General features: G+C 39.7%; 1 protein-coding gene across 5 annotated transcripts in view; it reads right to left on the bottom strand.

Annotated features, from left to right (window-relative positions):
- GRM5 (glutamate metabotropic receptor 5) overlaps nucleotides 1-22322 on the bottom strand; it is a 517742-nt gene that overhangs the window by 47162 nt on the left and 448258 nt on the right. For all 5 annotated transcript variants that reach the window (XM_068555171.1, XM_068555174.1, XM_068555176.1 and 2 more), the window contains exon 7: nucleotides 8868-9807. In XM_068555171.1, the coding sequence (XP_068411272.1) occupies nucleotides 8868-9807 (940 nt within the window). The remainder of the gene's footprint in view (nucleotides 1-8867; nucleotides 9808-22322) is intronic.

Raw genomic sequence — 22322 nt, 5'->3', positions numbered from 1 at the left:
CACCAGGGGCCTTTCCTGCCAGGTAATGAGAGTTTGGCTGTATCCTGTGTTAGCCAGTAGAGAAGCCCTGACGACATCTTAGCAGAGATTAAAATGTTTAGATAGTTTCTATCATTTGAACTGGTTCCCTTGGAAAGTTTTGCTAATTCCCAGCATGTAGAATTTACTGCTGCTACTTTTAGGCCCCGCTGTTTCCCTGTAGACTCCTATCACGGCCCTGTAGCCCTTTATTGAACTTACCTGTTTTTAATTCTGTCTCAGGAGACTGAAAGCACCTCAAAGACTATGTTTTATTTATCTCTGTATCCACAGAATCTATAACAGTGCTTGGCACAGAGCAGGCACTTCACAGAGGCTTGATTAAAAAACAGGGTTTGATTTTAGGAAAATGTGTTTCTTCTTATATTTCTAGAGCAAAGTGTTATCAGCTAAAATCTGGGCAATCAAGTCAGTGAACCGAGTGGTCTTTCTCACGGGGGCAGTGTGATCCCTAAGAGCTGATGCCCACCAGATTCATAATCCATCTATCTCCGAGCACTGCTGTGTGTCCACACTATGCTCGGCATTGAGGGAGATGTTTTTTAAATTGAAGTATAGTTGATTTACAATATCGTGTTAGTTTCAGGTGTACAGCACAGTGATCCAGTTATATGTGTGTGTGTGTGTGGGTGTGTGTGTGTTCCTTTTCATATCCTTTTCCCTTATAGGTTATTATGAAGTATTGAGTAGAGTTACCTGTGCTATACAGTAGGTCCTTGTTGGTTATCTATTTTATATATAGTAGTGTGTATATGTTAATCCAAATACTTTTAAGATCTCATTAGATAGTTGTGAAACTACTGCATACATACACAAAACAACCCTCACATCCACAGGATGTGTCTGGGAATGCTCAGTTCTCAGTAAATGTTTGTGAATACATAATAATTGAAGAAGGTGTGAGGAATGTCTGCTAAACGTCCTGAGTCCAGTTGAGGGAAAGTCTGTGAGATAGGGTTAATCTCATAGGGTTTCATTGAGGAACCTGGGCCTTGGAAGAGAAAAAAGATCTGGAGAGAGAGAGAAGAGAGAGGCAGAGGATTCTAAAGAGGGAGAAATAGCATGAACATCACTTCATAAAGACTAATCACCACTTAATGAAATCTAAGCAGTTGGAAATCATGAAAGCCCTGTTAATAGTTGGGTATATTGGAATTCACACAAGAGAGCCAATTCCAGGCAAATTGTAATGTGGGCAGCGTATGTGAAAGGACTAGCGGTTGCTTTAGCAAATAGCCTAAGTGGGCCTTCAGGCCAATGTTAATTAAAGCCAAGTTAATTAGTTAATGAAGACAAAAGTAGCAAATGATAGCTTCTACAATTAAGGTGGAGACAATGCTAAAGTTTCTGCCACCTGACTAGAAACCCTGGGGAGGGTTTTACCTTCTGATACGATTTATAATTGAGGGCTCTAGGCCTCTGTCATTAATTTAGCCACGAAAGGCCCCCTGCTTCTCAGAACCTCAGCTCCATGACCCTGGAAATTCTGAATGTTGTAGAGCCAGAACTTTAGACTCATCAAATTCAATGCTTTGTTTAGGTCAGAACTGGTTTTGTGTTCATTTGTCAGTTTGCAGCTGAAGGGAAGGCCCTAAACGGAAGCATGGCATTATCTGCCTGACAGTGATTTGATGTTGCACCGTGTCGTGCCGGAAAATTAGTGTCTAGAACCAAAATGTTAATCACAGGGACCTCTATACATCGATGGCATAAATAGTATGTTTCTCTATAAAAAAATCTATAGTGACTCACTGCCTTTTAAATAAAAATCTCCCCTTGCCATTTCAGTGAGCTGAATGACTGACTCCGGGCACCTTTCTTTTTTGTGCTCGAGGGTGAGCCTATTTAACTTCTCAGAAAACTGCTCAGATCTGTTAGAATTAGCTCTGTCCTTCCCTTAGGTACTCAGAGAACAAAAGTGATTCTCCAAGATCGGAGGTGGAATTGGCTCTTTCTAGCCCCCTTCTCACTGAAGATATGAACTGTATTCTTCAGGCCCCCAGAAACCTTTCTTCTCTTTTGGCTATGATGATGGTTTCCAAAGAGAATCACCCTTGTAGTGTCAATTCTCCGGAACGTTAAGGGAGTTACTTGAAAAAGTAGTGTTGTGTTCAGTAAGCTTGGGGAAAGATGGAAAAGAATTAACACATGAATGATTGGTTTATACACTGCAAGGCTTTTCAGTGTTTATCTCCAGTAAAAGAATAGTCAGAGTTTTTTCAAGGTTGTTTGACCAAATAACTTTTTTTCAAGGAGCAATTTTGTCAGACTAGCTTTCCAAAGAATACATTCTGGGAGTTGCTCCACTCCGATGCCAAAAAGCTAAGGCCTGAGTTAAAAACTGCTCCGTAACTTAACTAGTCATGAGACCATGGACAGGTGTTCTAACCATACTGGACCACAAGCCCCTCATTTGAAAAACGGGAATGATTATTGCTTCTACTTTCAGTATTTTGTGACTACTAGACAATTCTGTTAATATTACTACTGCCACTGATACTACTAGGTACTTCACTTTCCATGGTAGACACTATTCACTGGTGTATCCAACAAGCACTTGACACCTTCCTCCCTTTCAGTCTCCATTTCAGAAGATGTAAAAGCTAAATGCATGTTTTCCAATACTCTCTTGCAGCTAGGGGTAGCTATATTGAGACAGTTTGGGCCAATAAGACATAAAGGCAATTCTTAGGGGACTCTCAGAAGATTATTGTTTTCCCTCATGAAGGGGTACAATGCATGGAGCTCTTGTGCATTCATCTGTAAAAGGCCTAGAGAATAGCAGAGATGTTGGCTCTGGCATCACTGAGCCCTGGAGGAATGCCAGGAGCAGGCTATCTGCATATTTCTTGTAACACGAGGAAAATGAAATGCAAACAAGTCATGTAAATCTCTGGAAAGCAGGTTTACTTGCAGCTGAACACACTTCTAAAGATTTACCTACCATTTATTGAGTGCTTTCTATGTGCTGATAGAAAGCATTTAATACATATAAATTCAGTTACTCCTCACAACAGGGGTTATTATCTACCATTTCACAGGTGAGGAAACAGACTGAAGTACCTTGTTCAAATTCACGCAGAGTGTGCACTAACTTTTGGAAATATAGTTACTATAACCTCAGAAGTTATTATTATCTTTTTCACTCTAAATTAGGCAATTAGTGTCCTCTTTAAAATGGAGCCCTCACCGTCTGCCATGAGATGTGGAAGGGACATATATAAGCCTTTTCGGAAACAGGGCCCAAACCCAATCTGGATTTATAGCAGCCTACTTCACCATACACTAGATGGAAGCGAGCAGAACCAGGTTAGGCCGAGCAGAGCAGCTGCTTCTTCCCAAAGACCTACATCCAAAGGTTGAGGTTACGTATTTAATGTCACTCTAGATCCCAACAGATAGGCTTATTGGCATATTACAGAATTCAAGCCTGAGAAGCACAACTCATGAAGGTAATTTAGACTAAAATGTGAAAATATTAGGAGCACCCAAGTTCACTTGTTCCCCATTAATTAAGCCCCAGTGTGAAAGGCAATGTGATACATACTGGCCTTTATAAAACTATAAACTAAAAGGAGAGATAAATCCATACATAAGCAGTTACATCTACAATGTTCTGAACATCTTGATTTTGGATCACAGAGAAGGAATACTTAGTTTGAGAGCTCATGGGAGGTATAGAGGAATTTTAGTTTGGATCTAACTTTATTTCTTAGAATTATAGCTTCAAAGCAGGGAGCAGCTATGGGATGTATGTGATGCAAGGGTATTATAGCTTTCTCTGGCCTTTCTTCTTCTCTATATCAGAAGCAGGTTCCAGTGTGAATATCCTGGTTAATGGCAAAAAGAAGTCTCTGTATAATCAGAGGATAGGCAGTCTCAGCTATAATCATATAGACAGACCAGCATTTGCCAAGACCTCATACAGAAAAGCCAACAATTGCCAAAGGTCCCTCTGTACCTTCTTTCATATTCTAATACCCAGATGTACTGACTACAGAGTCCAGTCATTAAGAACTACATGACCCTAGAGACGTGGATGGATCTAGAGACTGTCATACAGAGTGAAGTAAGTCAGAAAGAGAAAAACAAATATCGTATATTAACTCATATATGTGGAACCTAGAAAAATGGTACAGTTGAACTGGTTTGCAGGGCAGAAATAGAGACACAGATGTAGAGAACAAACGTACGGACACCAAGGGGGGAAAGTGGCGGCAGGGGGTGTGTGATGAATTGGGAGATTGGGATTGACATGTATACACTGATATGTATAAAATAGATAACTAATAAGAACCTGCTGTATAAAAAAATAAAATAAAAATAAAGCCCTCTGTTTAAGAACTTCCAAAAAAAAAAAAAAAACAACAAAAAAACAACAACTACATGACCCTGTAGGGAAAACAAGTTAAAATAGGACCCCAAATCCTAAGAATTCCTGTTTCTATTGGCATTATCAGTGAATTTTGTTGCTTATGCTGCCCTTTTATTTACTAAATGAGAAATGAAATAGTTGAAAATAGGAATCTAATGTTACTAGAGGAATGTTAGAATTATAGCAAAACATGAGATCAGTGGGTGGGAATCTTGAGCAGAAACTGATGACCACAGGAGTGCAGGGGATATTTGTAATACAGATCACAGCAGGCTTTGTTTATGGTTTCCTTTGCTTTGCAAAAGCTTGTAAGTTTAATTAGGTCCCATGTGTTTATTTTTGTTTTTATTTTCATTACTCTAGGTGGTGGATTGAAAAAGATCTTGCTGTGATTTATGTCAAAGAGTGTTCTGCCTATATTTTCCTCTAAGAGTTTTATAGTGTCTGGTCTTACATTTAGGTCTCTAATCCATTTTGAGTTTATTTTTGTGTATGGTGTTAGGGAGTGTTCTAATTTCATTCTTTTACATGTAGCTGTTCAGTTTTCCCATCACAGCTTACTGAAGAGACTGTCTTTTCTCCATTTATTATTCTTGCCTCCTTTGTCATAGATTAGGTGGCCATAGGTGTGTGGGTTTATCTCTAGACTTTCTATACGGTTCCATTGATCTCTATTTCTGTTTTTGTGCCAGTGCCATACTTTCTTGATTACTGTAGCTTTGTAGCATAGTCTGAAGTCAGGGAGCCTGAGTCCTCCAGCTCTATTCTTCTTCCTCAAGATTGCTTTCCCTGTTCGGGGTCCTTTGTGTTGCCATACAAAAGACAACCCTCAGAATCGGAGAAAATATTTGCAGATGAAGCAACTGACAAGGGATTAATCTCCCAGATATACAAACAGCTCATGCAGCTCAATATCATAAAAACAAACAACCCAATCCAAAAATGGGCAGAAGACCTAAATACACATTTCACCAAAGAAGACATACGTATGGCTGACAAACACATGAAAAGATGCTCAACATCACTCATTATTAGAGAAATGCAAATCAAAACTACAATGAGGTATCACCTCACATCAGTCAGATTGGCCATTATCAAAAGATCTACAAACAATAAATGCTGGGGAGGGTGTGGAGAAAAGGGAACCCTCCTACACTGTTGGTGGGAATGTAAATTGTTACAGCCACAGTGGAGAACAGTATGGCGGTTCCTTAAAAAACTAAAAATAGAGCTACCATATGACCCAGCAATCCCACTCCTAGGCATATATCCGGAGAAAACCATAATTTGAAAGGATGCATGCATGCATGCTGATGTTCATTGCAGCACTACTTATGATAGCTAGGAACATGGAAGCAACCTGAATGTCCATCAGCAGAGGAATGGATAAAGAAGATGTGGTACATATATATACAATGGAGTATTACTCAGCCATAAAAAGGAACAAAATAGTGCCATTTGCAGAGACGAAGGTGGACCTAGAGATTGTCATACAGAATGACGTAAGTCAGAAAGAGAAAAACAAATATCGTGTAATATCGCTTACATGTGGAATCTAGAAAAATGGTGAACTTATTTGCAAAGCAGAAATAGAGTTACAGATGTAGAGAACAAATTTATGGTTACCAAGGGGGGAAGGGGGGTGGGATGAATTGGGAGATTGGGACTGACATATATACACTACTATGTATAAAATAGATAACTAATGAGAACCTACTGTATAGCACAGGGAACTCTACTCAGTGCTCTGTGGTGACCTAAATGGGAAGGGAATCTAAAAAAGAGTGGATATATGTATACGTATAAGTGATTCACTTTGCTGTGCAGCAGAAAATAACACAACATTGTAAAGCAACTGTACTCCACTAAAAATTAATTAAAACAAAAAACAACTGATCATTGTAGGCTTAATCTTATGAAAGTTAGTAGAACCACTAGGGGGAAGTAGCGTGCACACTTGAAGACAAGCAAAAAGTAGCTACCACATTACTACATTCTCCAGTCCATTCATTCAACAAACATATCAGTGAATGATTACTGAGTGTCTTCTATGTGTCAAGCACCCTTCTCAGTACTTCTAGGCCCTGGAGGCACAGTGATGAACAAGGTAGACAAGGCCTCCACTCCCAAGCTTATCCTGCTTAGACTGGGACAAAGGGTATGTTCTACTGTCTGGCTAGAAGCTAGACAATGTAAAAATGGAGATGCTCTAGAAAGCCCAGGCTATACAATCAATGTATGTATAGGTCTGTTCTGCCTTATATGATGCTCTCTTTGTCTTGAAGATCATCCTCATTGCATACCTGACACAGAGACATTCAGGTATGGAAAAAGACTGACAGCTGTTAACTTAGTTAATAATAATAGCAAACACTTAAGAAGTACTTACTGTGTGGCATACACTTACATGTATTTACTTATTTAGTCTTACAACCACTGTATGTGATATGTATTTCATTAACTCCACTCATCAGAGGAGGAAATAGAGGCATAGAGACGTTAAGTGATTTGCCTGTGGTTATACAGCGAGTAAGTGATGCCGCCCAGCTAACTGGGATGTTTGATCCCAGTGCTGCCCGGCTCTGCACTCTGCTACCTCCAATAAAGTGTCTGCTGTGTGCTCGGCCTTTGCACACACTATTTCTTTCACTCTTGACTATCCTATGCGGTAGGTGATATGATCTCAATTTGGCAGATGAAGGAACCGAGGCTCAGAGACAAGAAATGGTAGTGCCAGAGTTCAAACTCAGAACACGCTGGCTACAGGGCCAGTGCTCTTCACCACTGCTCCATGTCCTCTCCAAGGAGCCTGCCCTGGTGAGTTTTTGGGGCATTTAGGCACAGTCTCACAATTCCATCCCTCCAGCATCTGGTTTGTTTTATCTATCAGGATGCCCTGGAAGATTTTATTTGAAGAGAGAGTTTAAAGAAAGGCTGATAATATAAAAGTTTGGAAAAAATAAATTTTCTTGGACAGAATAAAAGGCTTATCTTGCAGAAGTTGCAGAAAAAGAATGTTTTAGAAGTCAGGAAGGCAGATGGAAAATATGCCAGTAGTTAGGTATATGGAAGGTCTTCTATGTATAGGCCATGACATACCCAGGATTTATTGAGGAAGTAGAAGAGGTTATTTTTCCCAAGGTTTACAGTTTAGTTGAATACCTTGCACAGTGTACGTGGAAAGAGATGAGAGGCATATAGGAATCAGAAAAGAATTGAGAGAGGCAAGGATACAAGTTAATAATGCAAATGAATTGGGCCATGCGGATAAACTCCCAAGTTATCCTGTGAGTCCTTTTTAGTCCTCAGCAGACACAGTACCTTTACCATCACTCATAATTCAGGCTTTCAAGAATCAGGGCTGATAGGAAAGTAGGATTTTTCAGGCAGGCTAAATGATGGTATAAGAGAATCGTTCAAGGATTAGTATTTAGCTATTTATCTTCCATTTGAAAAATGTTTATCTTCCACTTATTTGTCTAGATTTTAGGAAAATTCTCAAATCTCTGTAGAGTTTGCAGACTGATGCTCTGACTAGCTCTTTTGATGTTTTTTCTTAAATATTATTCCCAGTAACAATCTATGTAGCCTTTTTAATACCTCCAAATTTGTTCTCAAGCCACTGATAAGATGATCTCATTGCCTTTTGAAGTGCCTTAGGGGGCATTTATCACATAAGAAAGCCCTCCACCTGGAGGGATATCATTGGCTGTTGGCTTCAGATTCTTTTCAGATGGCAATTGGCCGATAACTACTACCTGGGATACTGGCCTTGGTGGATGGGATGGGACTGTGGACAACAGAGAAAGTGGGAAACTGGCTGGTTGTTTAGGGAGGTTATATGCAAAGTCCCTTTGTTGTTTTGCCCCTTTCAGCTACTTAGACATGTCTGAAAGAGTTCAAGTTGCCCATTAAGAATGAAAGTATAAATTCTACATTTCTTGTGCCTCTGTGGGATGGGCAGTCGAGGCTTCTTCTGGGCTTGAGAGAGGTTCAGGCACCTGTAAGTGCAGTCAGATTAGTGTAAGGCTCTTGGCGCTCTGCTCTCAGCATAATCTTTGTTAACACTAATTTTCTCTGTTCTGTGCGGGTGAATTAGAATTTAGTCCACAGTGTATCTCTGTCCCCTCAGGACCCAGAGGTCCTTGCCTTGCCTTAGGGATTTAGCTGTGCTCTCCCTGTCCTTCTGACCTCACTTCCCTTTTGTTGTAAGTCTTTGCTTTTTTTTCTCTATCTCAACTTTTATGTTTCTGGCCTTAGGTTAAGTCACTAGGCCCATACCCAATTAACTCCATAAAAACCATTCAGTGCAAACGTCCAAAGCCCTTTCCCAGCACCCTGCCTCCCCTAGTTTCAGTTATTCAGGTTATTTCGCATCTAAAAGGCCTGGGAAACAAACGCCACTGCTACCGCGCTAGGGGCCAGTGCTCCACAACACCTGCAAAACTTTTACCTTAGGGTTTCCCCAGAGGAGCCCCTCCTCTTCCACAGGTTGACCAGGCTGCTGGATCTGCTGGCTGCCGAGGAGGACTTGCCATCCCCCACGTGCATGCGCACCACCGTGGACGTGGTGAAGGCGCTGCGCACGTTTCTCTCTGGTTTGGCCAGGATGATGTATACCTTCGGCACAAACATGCAGCCGAGCGCCACTGTGGCGCTGAGGCTGACTGAGAAACACATGGTGATGATTTTGTAGTTGCTGCCAAAGTAGATGGGCACAAAGGCCAGCCATATAATGCAGGTGGTGTACATTGTGAAGGCGATATACTTGGCCTCGTTGAAGTTGGCTGGAACATTTCTGGTCTTGAAAGCATAGAAGGTACAGCTCAAAATCAGCAATCCATTGTATCCAAGCGGAGTGACAACTCCCAGGTTGGTGGTGTTGCAAATCAGGTAGACTTCTCGAATGCTTGGGTAGTCATGCATTATGTCGGGAGGCTCCATTATGAAGAGGGCGATGATGATGCCCAGCTGGATGCATATGAGAATGAAAGCAATCACTAGCTGGGCACAGGCACTCATGAATCTGGGCTTTTTGGTACAGATCTTCTTCTTGCTGCCAGCCAGGATCCTTGCAATACGATTGGTCTTGGTTACAAGGGCCGAATAGCTCATGGCTGGGGAGAGACCGATGCCTATTCTCTGAAGGTAGCAGTAAATCTGTTTGGGCTTTGCAATGAGGCAGAAGGTACATAAGTAGCCCAGGCAGATGCCAGCAAGGATAATGTAGCAGAGTTCCCTGCTGGAGGACTTGACTACTGGTGTATCACGGTAAATGATGAAGACTGCGGTGACAAACAGGGTGGCTAGCAGGCCGAGGCAGGCAAACACCACAGCTGCAATGGGCTCAGGGTCACCCCAGCGAAGATACTGTACTGGGATCAGATCACAACCTGCAGAGACACAGACACATATTGAAAAAGAAGGAAGAAATATTGACTTGGGTCACTTGTGCCTAAGTTATAAGCAGGTGCCTATGATCCTTAAGAGTTTGTCTCCGGTCTACCCTTCTAATCTCAGTATCCCATACTACTCCTTTCTTCATATACCCAGTCATAAAATATTTATCTTTAGGTTATCAAATACATACTCTGTGACAGGAGCTGTTCTAGGTTCTGAAAACAAAATGATGAAGAACATATTCCCTGCCCTCCAAAAAAAAAAAAAAAAAAATTGGTGGGGGTAAGGGGGACTTTTATAGAATTACTTACAGGTGGGATAAGGACCATGAAGAAGTAGAGCACGGACCTTGACTCAGTCTGTGGGAGCAGTAAAATCTCCTTCAACAGGAATTAGCAAATGCAAGTGTTGTGGTTTGGCTGAATTTGTGGATTTGGTAGGTTTGGCAAATAGAAATTAATTGTAAGGAAAGAGCTAGGGGGCATTGGAGGCATGAAAGGAGGTTCCATACAGTAATGTGATGAGTGTGGCCTAAGATAAGTCTGGAAGGTAGGCAGGAGGGGATCTTGCAGGGCAGAGAGTCTTAGATCAATGGGAAGTCATTGGAGGGATCTATGTAGAGTAAGAGGAATCACATGGTCAGATTTGTGTGCGTGTGTTTTAAACATTATTTTGGTTGCTGTGTGGATTTGGGATGAGGTAAAGGTGTAGAGAGATTTGAGAAATATGGGAAGCAGGATAGGCTGTTTAAATGCATGTGGGGATACGTGAAAGACAGAGGCATCAAGGATGACCAACATTGGTCCTTGGATCCACTGCAAAAAACCATGACAATTTGGCGTCATTTGGGTTATGTGCCTTCTTTTTAAATTTCTTTAGGACAGGGATTCTCAAACTTGGCTACACACTGGAATCACTTAGATATTTTAAAAAAAAGTACTGTGGCCTGGGTTTCAGTGCCAGAGTTTCTGATTTCATTGGCCTGGGCGTCAGGATTTTTAAAAGGCACTCTAAGTGCTTCTAAACTTGCAGCCAGAGTTGAGAACCATTGCTCTAAAAGGATCATTCTTGTCAATTAGATTTTTAAAATAGAATTGAGATAGCTTTATTGAGTGAGTAGGAGAGGAGTTAGTAATCTGGAGCATTGGACACTTCAGCAATGTGGCAGAGATTATTAACTGCCTGCAAATATCCATTCTCCCCTTTATCCTCAGCAACAGATCTCCGTTTCATTTGGGGTGGTAAAGGATGCAGCTAAAACGCTACATTTGCCAGCAACCTTTGCAGTCAGGTGTGCCATGTGATAGGTTTTAGCCAGAAAGATGTAAGCAGAGAACTCCTTCAAGGAAAATGACTCATCTTGGAAAGTACCTTTTTTGCCCTTCCTGGCTTTCTCCTTCTGTTGACTGGACTATACACATGATAGCTAGAGCTCCAGCAGTTATCTTGGACTATAAGGTAACATTAAGGTCAGAAAACATGTTCTGGGATTTGGAAGAGAAAAATGCAGGGAGCCTGAGTCCCTGTTAACCGTGGAATCACTGACTAGCTCTGGACTGTGTATATCATATTTACCTTGTTTAAACAACTTCTATTTCCCTTATATATGCAGCCAAACCAAATCCTAATTGATATAGCTGTAACTTCTGTATCTCCTGGTCAAGGGTATTGTAGTAAGTGGCTTCGAATATCAATGGCTACTAGGAGGTAAGGGAGAAAACAATAACAGTATGTAATGATGGCGTAGGGGAGCAGAATTTGCCATCCCCAAATATGTCTCTTTGTGATATTAATTACTTTCAGCTGGTTATTTTCTAAGAAACGGCAGACGTGGTGGGGGGGGAAAACTCTGAAAACCCCACTAGGAGAGACACCCTTTTGTAAGAAACATTTGCATTCCTAAGGGAAATCTCCATTTGGAAGGGTAGCACCCTCACTGTACAGAAGAGGAGGATGACCAAATCTCTAGAAATTCTTGTCAGTAGAGAAGGCAAAGACTTGAATCTGCATAAAAACCTTTACCCTTACTGTGCTTTTCCTCCCCTAGCTGACTGTCTCCACCCTCAACATCCTCTATTGTCTTTAGCTGAGGATGGTACTTAAGATGAGGGCTTTGGCCATTTTGGTGAGTTACTTATTTTTCCTGAGTCTCTCCCATGTCTACAGGTTGTTAAACTCTTTGATTTCTCTTCTTAATGTCTCATGTCATTTTAATTCTCTTGATGTTAGCCAGAAGAACCTGGAAGGGTAGAGGGAAATTTCTTCCTCCCTGACAATGACAAAGAAGCATGGGGTTCTTTCAAAATATGTCTAAGGGCAGCTCTGTTGTAGAAAGAAACGAAAACATTCTTTCTTCTTTCTCTTATTTCTGCCTTGCCAGTCTTTTTCTTCAAGGTCTTAGGTTTCAAATAGTACTGTTAGTTTATAGTAAGATGCGTTACGGGTTTAATAGGATTTGTGAGTTAGCCTAGGATCCTCAGCACACTTTACAAAATAGTTTCTGTGGGAAAATGTATGCTTAGTTTAAAAACCTGTGCTTTTAACTTTAAAAAATGTGTATGTGGATAGCCCAGACTAAATATGACAGTTATTTTATATAGTGTATAGGATTATGAATAAATGCCTATTTCATTGCTAATGAATATACCTGTATCTATATTTTTAGGCCCCTGTGTTCACATATGCTGCTTATTATGTAGGATATCAACTTCTGAGACTTTAGTATACCATAGGGTTTAGGTTCATATTTACAAATTTGTTCTTCATAGAGACTATTTTACGACAAGAAAATAGGGACTAATCATTCCTATCTTTATTCTTCCATAACAGCTTATTTATAACACTGATATGACAATGAAATTCATTATCTACTGCAGTTAATTCTATAGGGGTCTGTTTCCCCTGCTAGGTCATGAGCTACTAAATGTCCATAGTAATTTACTGATATAGGAAAGATGTTATGTGGTACATGAAGCAGGAATCCTTTCAACAGCTAAAGAGAATCACCTGAAAAAATATATAAATATTTAAGGGCTTTCACTTTACTCCTTTTGTTCCCCCCTGTTGTTCTGCTAAATCTTAACTGCTTTTATCTAAACGTCATTAGCACCCTAATTCCTGAATGTTTTCTCTATGATAACATTCACCACTGTTTTTATGTCAAATATATTCTTGAACTCTTCATGTGCAACCTGTTAACATCATGTGTGAAACTTAAGAGATCTCCATTAGATACATGTGTTGGAAGAAATGTGTATAAGGGATGCCTCTAATGTGTTGTGATTATTTTCTCAAAGTTGTCAGAATTTATATATTCAAATGAATGTTTTTTTCGTTTAACGTGAACCACTGCAAAGACTTCAGTTTAATGATGCTGCCATTGCACAAAATACTTTTGAAACTCTTGGAATAGAAAATATTGGATTCTGATTATAGTGTTATAATCACTGAATCTTATAAATTGGATAAGATCTTAGAGTTTCCAAGAGTGGATGTGCATCACAATCACTTGGAGAGTCTACAAAAATACAGTGCAGGAGTCTAAACTCAGGAGATTTCGAATCAGTACATTTGGGGTGGGACAAAAGAATTTTGTTTTGAATCAGCAAGCTCAGTGACTATACAACTGGTCCTTGGTTGGCAGCCCAACCTTAGAGATTATCAGGCTGACTCCTCATCCAGTGTGTGAATGTCTTATATGATAATTACTAGATGCAATCACCCTAACCCTACCTAAGGCCTTCCATGAGCTATGTTGTCTCAAGGCCAGGATTAATAGTGGGGGAAGATAGACTGGAAAGACAGGAGGTCCGGATGGCAGGTAGAGACTGGAGGTGAATAAAATGGTTAGAAGGCTATCACAATAGGACAGGCAAGGGATGTTAGGGCAATAATTAAAAGCCACGGTCCTGAGAACATTCAGCTGGTAAAGACATTTCAGAGCTAGGACTGAAAGAAAAGATGAGGTAGACAGACAGCAGAGTCAGGAGAGAGGCTTCTAACCAAGCTGATGGCAGTGCTGTTAACTAAGATGCAGGCTGTTGGAAGAAAAGCGTCACATTTTATAGGAATGATATCTAGTTCCAGTTTGGACGTGTTGTGTTTGAAATGTTTATGACGAGTAGAGCAGATGGGAGCAGAAGCTTAGAAGAGATATCAGGGTAGAAGTTATAGCTTTAGGAGTCATCTGTTTATAGGTGGAAATAAGAGACATGGAAGTAAATGTAATCAATAAGGAAATTCATGGATATAGATGAGAGCAGAGCCTGGAAGTCTGGTATGACACCGAACTTAGGGAAGGGCAGAGGAAGAGGATATGTCAGGGAAGGTATAAGCTAGATCAGCTAGAAGGAAGGAAGTGTGTCAGAAGCCAAAGGAAAGTGGTTAATTGGATGGCCCACCGTATCCTCCTCTAACCATGTCACTTCAGTTTTTCTTTCTTTCTTTCTTTTTTTTTTAAAAATCCTTACCCAAGGAGCTTGCACAAAGCTTTGAGCTTCAGTTTTCCAGATATCTCTCCTTGTGGCATATCACTCTCTTATATTTTCCCCCTTTACTACTTTTAGTTCTGTTTCCTCTGAACAGGGGGTGGTATCATGAACAAGTTCTATCAAATCTCAGAATATTGAGATACTGCTAACCTTATTATGATATAAGTTTAGATTCTCATTAATTACTACGCCTACTTTGCATTGGTTTACAAACATCTGAATACACTGTTATTCTTCCTAAGTCTCTTCCTTATTTTCTTCTGTGAGTTAGGGCCTTCTCTGCATTAATGGTTTTCTTTTTTATCCCTGTTTCATTCTTAGTGTAATGGTAAGTACTCAGTATTGGAAGTACTCAGTGTACTGGTAAGTTATCACTGAAAGGGTATGTAGAAGTTAACTAAGAATCTGTAGAATATGTATTTTATAGTTTTAATATAATCAGTTTGGTGTATGCTTTTTATATTTTAGATTAAAAGATCTTGATCATATTGGTGAAGTTCCCTCCTAACAAGCATATTAGAGTTTCTTAGAAGATGCACAATATTATTTATTACATTCCTTTCTAGAAATGCATATGAGGCATAAATTATAAAATCAAGACCTGTTTTCTGATGACATCTATTTAGGTGGCTATCCACTTCTCACTTTCCTCCCCTTTCATGCTTGATCCGTATTCTGTGATTCTCCAGTATAATTCATCCTTTCATAGCTTGAGGTGACATATATTGAAGACAACAGCTTTTTTCTTTTCCATTATAGTTTATTACAAGGTATTGAATATAGTTCCCTGTGCTATATGTAGGACCTTCTTGTTTATCTATTTCATATATAGTAGTTTGTATCTGCTAATCCCAAACTCCTAATTTATCCCTCCCCCACCCCCTTCCCCTTTTGGTAGCTGTAAGTTTGTCTGTGAGTCTGTTTCTGTTTTGTAAATAAGTTCATTTGTATCGTTTTTTAGATTCCATATAAGTGATGTCATATGATATTTGTTTTTCTGTGTTTGACTTACTTCACGTAGTATGATAACCTCTAGGTCCATCAGTGTTGCTGCAAATGGCATTATTTTATTCTTTTTAATGTCTGAGTAATATTCCATTACACACACACACACACACACACACACACACATATGTGTGTGTATATATATCACATCTTTTATCTATTCATCTGTCGATGGACATCTAGGTTACTTCCATGTCTTGGCTATTGTAAATAGTGCTGCTGTGAACACTGGGGTGCATGTATCTTTTTGAATTAGAGTTTTCTCTGGATGTATGCACAGGAGTGGGATTGCTGCATCATATGGTAGTTCTATTTTTAGTTTTTTAAGGAACCTCCATATTGTTCTCCATAGTGGCTGCACCAGTTTACATTCTCACCAACAGTGTAGGAGGGTTCCCTTCTCTCCACACCCTCTCCAGCAGAAAATACAACAATTTTTTTTTAAAGGGAAGGAGAGCTGCCAAAACTGTATTATCCACATTATCCTATGATTCCACTACTGTGCTTCCCATACATCTAATGGGAGATGGATGGCTCACTGATTTCCTGGACACCTAAAAATGATATGACTGCTTAGCAATAACTGGTACTCATGCTTACTGTTTGGGTATTAGTCTTGCAGGAGTAATATTCCTGTAGTTAATAGTTCCTAGACTGTTGCATTCTCAAACCCTCTTCCAAGTGTCTATTCAGGCAGAAGGAATGAGGAGTCAAAGATCCTGGGACAGTTGCCTGATGTTGTGTAAGTTGACTAGGCAGGAACTCCTTAACAAGCTCCATATTTCCTGTATAATTTTGGAGGAAAGGAAGTTGCTGCTGAGAATCTTTGAGAGTCAGATGTATGTGTTGTCCGCTGCTGGTCAGGCCATTTCAGGTATACGAAACTCATTCGGGGCTGTTGTGGAACTCTCCTCTCATACATGAACAATAGATCTGCCCAGAGTACAGGGTGTTGACTGGGGACTACCAACATCACGCCTGCTTGCAATCTGTTCCATCAGTAGACCATTTGTCTGCCTCTCCTCCCTTCTTTACGTGTCTGGATTTGGATCTCTAGGGTGTTGGTTTGAGATAGCAGAGTGATGCAGACTCAGAATTCTTTCTGCCTTGTTCATAACCCTGCCCATTTAATATTTTCTCTTCACTTAGCCTAAGCTAAAGTTTTTCATTACTTCCATATTTCAGAAGAACTGGAAGTGATGTGTGTGTGTGCGTGTTATATTTAGTTACCTTAATTTTCTTTGTAGCACTTACTATAATTTTAATCTATTTTGTGTGTGTATATGTGCATGTGTGAGAGAGAGAGAGAGAGAGAGGTTGAGAGAGACGTCATATTGTTTAGGTCTATCCTCCCTACTTCACTAAAGCACCCTGATGTCAGAGACTTTGCCTCTTTTGCTCACGAATGGAACCGTGGTACTGAGCACGGTGCCTCACTCATGTGGTTAGTACAGCAATTTACAAATTAATATATCTACTATATAATCAAAGTATAATCAGATTCGCATTCTGGTGTCTGGATCAAGTCATTCTCAGCAAACCTTTTTGTTGCCTTTAGGAAGTCCAAGTTGCAGAACTGTTACGTACTGTTATAGATAGAAATCTAAATTCAGTGCATTACACCTGAAGTTTAGAGTCAGGATTCTGAACCAGAGAGGGCAAAACTAAGTAAGCATCTCAAAGGCTTCCTTCTGCCTAGGGGTGTGACATGTCTCACATTAGAAATATTCCAGGTACTAACTTGGCAGTGATCAGTGTTTGTGATTGACTGATTAATCTAATTTTGAGTAATTCATTGGATCTGGGCATTATGAGTAGAAGAAAGAGGGAGGCAGTAACAGAAGTCATTCTTTAACAAGTGTCGTTTAGTATAAAGTTCAGATACACTGTTCCCAAAAAGGCTTCAGTAGTTGTGGCACGCGGGCTCAGTTGCTCCGCAGCATGTGGGATCTTCCCGGACCAGGCCTCGAACCCCGTGTCCCCTGCATTGGCAGGCGGATTCTTAACCACTGCACCACCAGGGAAGCCTTTGTCCTTTGTTGTCCTTTGGTGGGTGCCCTCCAGGAACCAGTGGGCGGCTCTCACTCCAGTCGGCAGCACTAACTGGAAACCCCCAAAAGAGTTAGCAGCGAGGTCACTGTGAATCCCACCCATGACCTGCCAACAGTGGTGATCCAACTGGAGCCTTCTCCTTTCCGTGGCCCCCACCACTCAGCACTTAGCCAGGACTTCTCACCACTTTTCCCGGACCCCTTCTCCCCAGCAGGGCCTCAAAAGGCCTGTCGCCTCCCTGCCCTGTCTCCTGGGCCATGGCGACTCTTTTCTCAGTGTGTCTTTTGCTAAATATGCCCTTTTTGTATAAATAAAAGATAATTTGGAGTTGTTCTCTCAAAAAAAAAAAAAAAAAAAAGGCATTCCCAAAAAGGCACTTTCTAGAGTTGATTGATTTTACCATTACCTTAGCATGAAATAAAACATAACCATGATTCCTCCCTCAAATGAAAATTTAGTCTCTATCCAAAATGTTTGGTAGGTTTTATGGAAACTGCCTCAATGGGAAGCCACTTTATTCCTGTTTATGCCAGCATTAAAAAAAGGGCAGAAACTAACATTTATTGAATGCCTACTAAATGTCAGGTGTTATCCTAGATATTTTAGGTAATCTTCATAATAAACAAGTGAGGTAGGTATTATTAACTCTGTTTCACAGAGGAAGGATATGAGGTTTAATCTGACGTTTTGGGGCTGAGATTAAAACCCTGTGAACCTTTTGATTGATTGATTACCTGATTGCCTTATGTTACATCAGGAGAGACAAACTGATCAAAGTGTTCCTTTCAAAGGGGCCCTGAGGTTACTTAGTAGGAAGGAGAATCATGAATAATTAGCAATGTCTGCCGTGTGCAAGGAGGTGCTAGTGGTCATAAGTATTTGACATTTGACATAAATATTTGACATAGACCCATGCTGCCTTCTGAGAAATCTCATTGGTTCAAATTCTTCAGCAAGGTTCTCATCCTGGCTTACATGTCCTGAGGGTTGCTAGCCAGACACTGACTGGTAAATTTTTACTTCTGTGTCCCTAAAGTTTTCTAGTGTGGAACTTTTTTTTCTGAATGGGCACCAAGTACCCACAGCACACGAGAACAAGGATTGATTGTAGGACATTCCTAACATTGCCACAGAGGACTCACAGCCACCCATTTATCATTGGACCCAGCCTATTTCACGCCCTTCAAGGTTTATTGCATATTTTTTTGTTTTAGATTCCCTTAATAAAATTCCTTCAGAGAGCTGACAACTCAGGGCTATAGTTTTTATTTAGCTTTTATATTTTTTTATTGGTTACATTTTATAGGGGAATTTGAAATTGTATGCAAAGATTAATTTCATAATTAGGCATAAAGAATGATTTAATAGTTCTGCAGAGTGCTGAGGGGAAGGATTATCACAGATGCACATTTGTAGGGACCAGCTTTGGCAAAATATGACTTCCGGTCATACTGCAGATGAATAAGAGAGGAAAAACACAGCACATGAATTTAAATAATAAAATGTGATGACTGGAATACGTTGCTCCATTTTTACCTTTCCCCTCTCCCCTCACTAGCTAACTCATTCCTCTTTCATTTTCCAGCTCTTTTTTGAGGATGGCTTTTCTGATTCCTGGAGTGACAGGTTCCTCCCATGTGGTCAAGCAGTTCCCTGTGCCGGTGTCTATCACAGCGCTTGCACAACATTTTTTTGCACATAATAGCACAACTGTTATGCTCAGAGTGAGCTTGCTTGTCTGTTTCATGTAGTAGACGGAGAGCAAATTGAGAGCAGGGGACTGTTTGCCTTTTGCTCTGCTGTGCCAAGCCAGTAGCCAGTACACAACACGCAGTTCAACAGGTTGAATGAATGAATGATTACGTTAATGGAGGAGAGAACAATTGAATCAGGAGACATGCACTTCATTTTCAGCTTGCACACAAATATTTCTGGTGAATACGAGACGCTTCCTCTAGTTATCTGTGCCTCCATTTTTTTTTTTACTTTTTTGGAATTTATTTAGTAACAATGAGCATTCAGAGATATTTTCATTGGATGGGGATCCTTCCATCTGAGTCTTTTTCCATTTTTATGAGAGAGGGCACATTTTACAACCAAGTAGCTTCTTCAGCCTGCTTTCTGCCCGTGGATGACTGGATTCCCAAGGATCTCTTTATATTTGAACCGTCCTTGCATCTTTTAGTTGTGTCTCCATTTTTCTATACATAAAATGGAAATACAGAACTCCCTTCCCTATAATGAGGGTTTTAATCTGGAGAAACCCTTGTAGAAGAATTTGCATATGAGAAATTAAAGACCGATTACCTGAAAAATAGCAGTGAAGCAATTTTTCAGGACTGAGAAAATAAAATGCTTAAAACTGTTTTTGTACTTTACTAGAATAAAACATTAAAGTCATCACTTTAAAACCAATAGAGGATCAAGGGAATTTTACACACATGATTTGAGCTATAATGAGTGTCTTACAATTAATTTCAATTAATTTCCTGGTTTGCTAGACTCTTTTCAGGCTCCCTTTCCTCTGGTTTTAGTCAGTCATTTTTTTTTTTTTTGCAAATAATCTGCATAGTAAAAAGCATTTTCCTCCTGTGGTTGGTCTTCCATCCAAATGTCCTTTCTGATTTTGTGACTCAGATATTTATTGAGTGTCTACTGTGTTCTAGGAGCTTGTTATTCCCAAGTGGACAAGACAAGCAGAAACCCCCTACCCTTTAGCTTGTGTTCCAACTGGGGAGACTGACAATATATGATCAGCAAAAATAAGTTAATACATTAACAATATAATGGAATAAAAGGTTATATATGAAGTGGGGAAAGTAAGAGGTAGAAGAGAGGGTAAAGGGGGACCGTTTGTAGTACTAAACACGTTGGTCAAGGTAGACATTTGAGCAAGGACTTGAAGGAGGCAAGGATAACAGCAGTATGTGTATCTGGGGGGGAGCATTCCAGGCAGAGAGAACAGCTAGGGCAATGACCCTAGGAGAACAGCCTTCCAGATATCTTAACAGAAGAACAAAAGGACCAATGTGTTGGGGGATAGAGGGAGATGTAATAAAGAGGAAGATAGTCCAGATACATAACAAAGGGCTAGGTCATATAGAACATAAATTTGACTTTGAATGAGAGGAAACGGTTGTAGGTTCTTAGACAATGGAATAACATGATCTGGTTTACTTTTTAAAGAGGTATCTCTGCCCGGGCTATTGAGAAGTGGCTGTAGGTAGAGGCAGGGGGAGAATCAGGAAGATGAATTAGGAGGTTATTTCACTAGTAAAGGTGATTAACAATGATTACCAGGACCAGGATCTTACAGTGGAGGTAATGGGAAGTGGTAGACTTCTGTATTTGAAGGAAGAGTCAGTGGAATTTCCTGACCAGTTGACCAAAGGATATGAGAAAACGCAAAAGATGATTCCAAAGTTATTGGCCTGAGCTACTGAAAGAATGGATTTGCCATCAGGTGAAATATAGAATGCTAAGGATAGAGCAGCCTTGGGGATCAGGAAGGTAAAGACCTGGATTTCAGTTTTGGAAAGGTAGAATTTGATATATCTATCATACATTTAAATAAATATGTCAAGTAGGCAGTTGAATATTCAAGTCTGGAGATCGGATGAGAAGTCTGGGCTACATATTTAAATTCAGAAATCTTCAGTGTATAACTGAGAACAAGAGACTGGGTAGGATCACCAATGAAACAAATGTAGATAGAAAAGAGGGTGAAGACTGAGCCCTGGGACACTCCAAAACTCTATTCTTACTTTTATTTCAAACACAGAGTTAGATATAAATGTAAAAACACTGAAGGCAATAGATGCTAGATTCCCTCTGAGAAGGTTAATTTTTTTTCTTGTCATTGAGGAAAACAGGAAAAGTGGATAATGATGCCATCATTATCCACTGAAACCAGAAAAACTTTTGATCAGGGAGAGTGATTAAAAAAAAGATGGCAGGAAAAGAAAAAGAATTCAATTTCAAGCATAAGAGGAATAAAACATCAGTCTTAGTAATAGATTTCAATTTAGAATGGAAGACAAAAACAGGTGACTGTATTAAAATATGTTAATTTTAGTGTTCACATAATATGTTTTTAATGTCCTTTGGCAAACTGGAAACAACCAACATTAACAGAAAATAACAAATGTGGTTAGTTTATGTGTCCAGTTGTTAATGTACAAGCAGTGATTATTGTACTTCTTGTCATGCATGCATTGATAACAAAATAGCAGCAAAATATATTAATCTAAAGAAAAACAGTAAAGAGTGGGCACTGTAGTTGAATTTATCAGCACTCTAGAACCCAAAAGAAATAAATGGGAAACAACAAGAAATCAAAAAAAAAAAAAAAAAGAAACATGCCAGATGCCTTTTAGTATTGTTGTGGCTCATGACTATCTTTCTGGAGTTTCCAAATCACGTTAACCTTGTGTAACCCATTCATTTGGAATCAGAAAGCTAAGAAGATAATGTAAGTGACATTAAAAGAGATGTTTATAATAGTAAGCTAGGTCAACAAATGCAAATTCATTGCCTGTTCTGTGCCATTTACTGGGCTAGACAATCATTGACTTAGAGGATCTTACTTTCAAATGGGGAAGACCTTCAATAGAGGTTGGAACTTTCTCCAAATTTTCTCATTTATCTTTAAATCAATCAATCTATCTCTATATTCATTTCTCATCACTATATTTTTTAAACTTAATTAACAGTAGAGTGATAATCGTTAATATAACTGAACTGTTAACAGGTACCAAACTATTTGTGTGCTATTTAATCTCTCCAATAATTCTGTGAACTAGTTACTACTGTTACCTCCATTTTTATGTAAGAGGAAGTTGAAGCTCGGAGAAGGAAATTTATTTTTGCTTAAAGTCACACAGTGAGTCATTGGTGGAGTGTGGATTTCAACATGGATGTGTCTAATTCCAACCCTTTTGAGATTTAAACCACTATGTTAT

Source organism: Eschrichtius robustus, chromosome 11 (genome assembly GCF_028021215.1).
Source record: "Eschrichtius robustus isolate mEscRob2 chromosome 11, mEscRob2.pri, whole genome shotgun sequence".
Classification (NCBI taxonomy): Eukaryota; Metazoa; Chordata; class Mammalia; order Artiodactyla; family Eschrichtiidae; genus Eschrichtius; species Eschrichtius robustus.
Note: the sequence above shows the minus strand (reverse complement) of the source record. Positions and strands in the feature narration are given on the sequence as shown.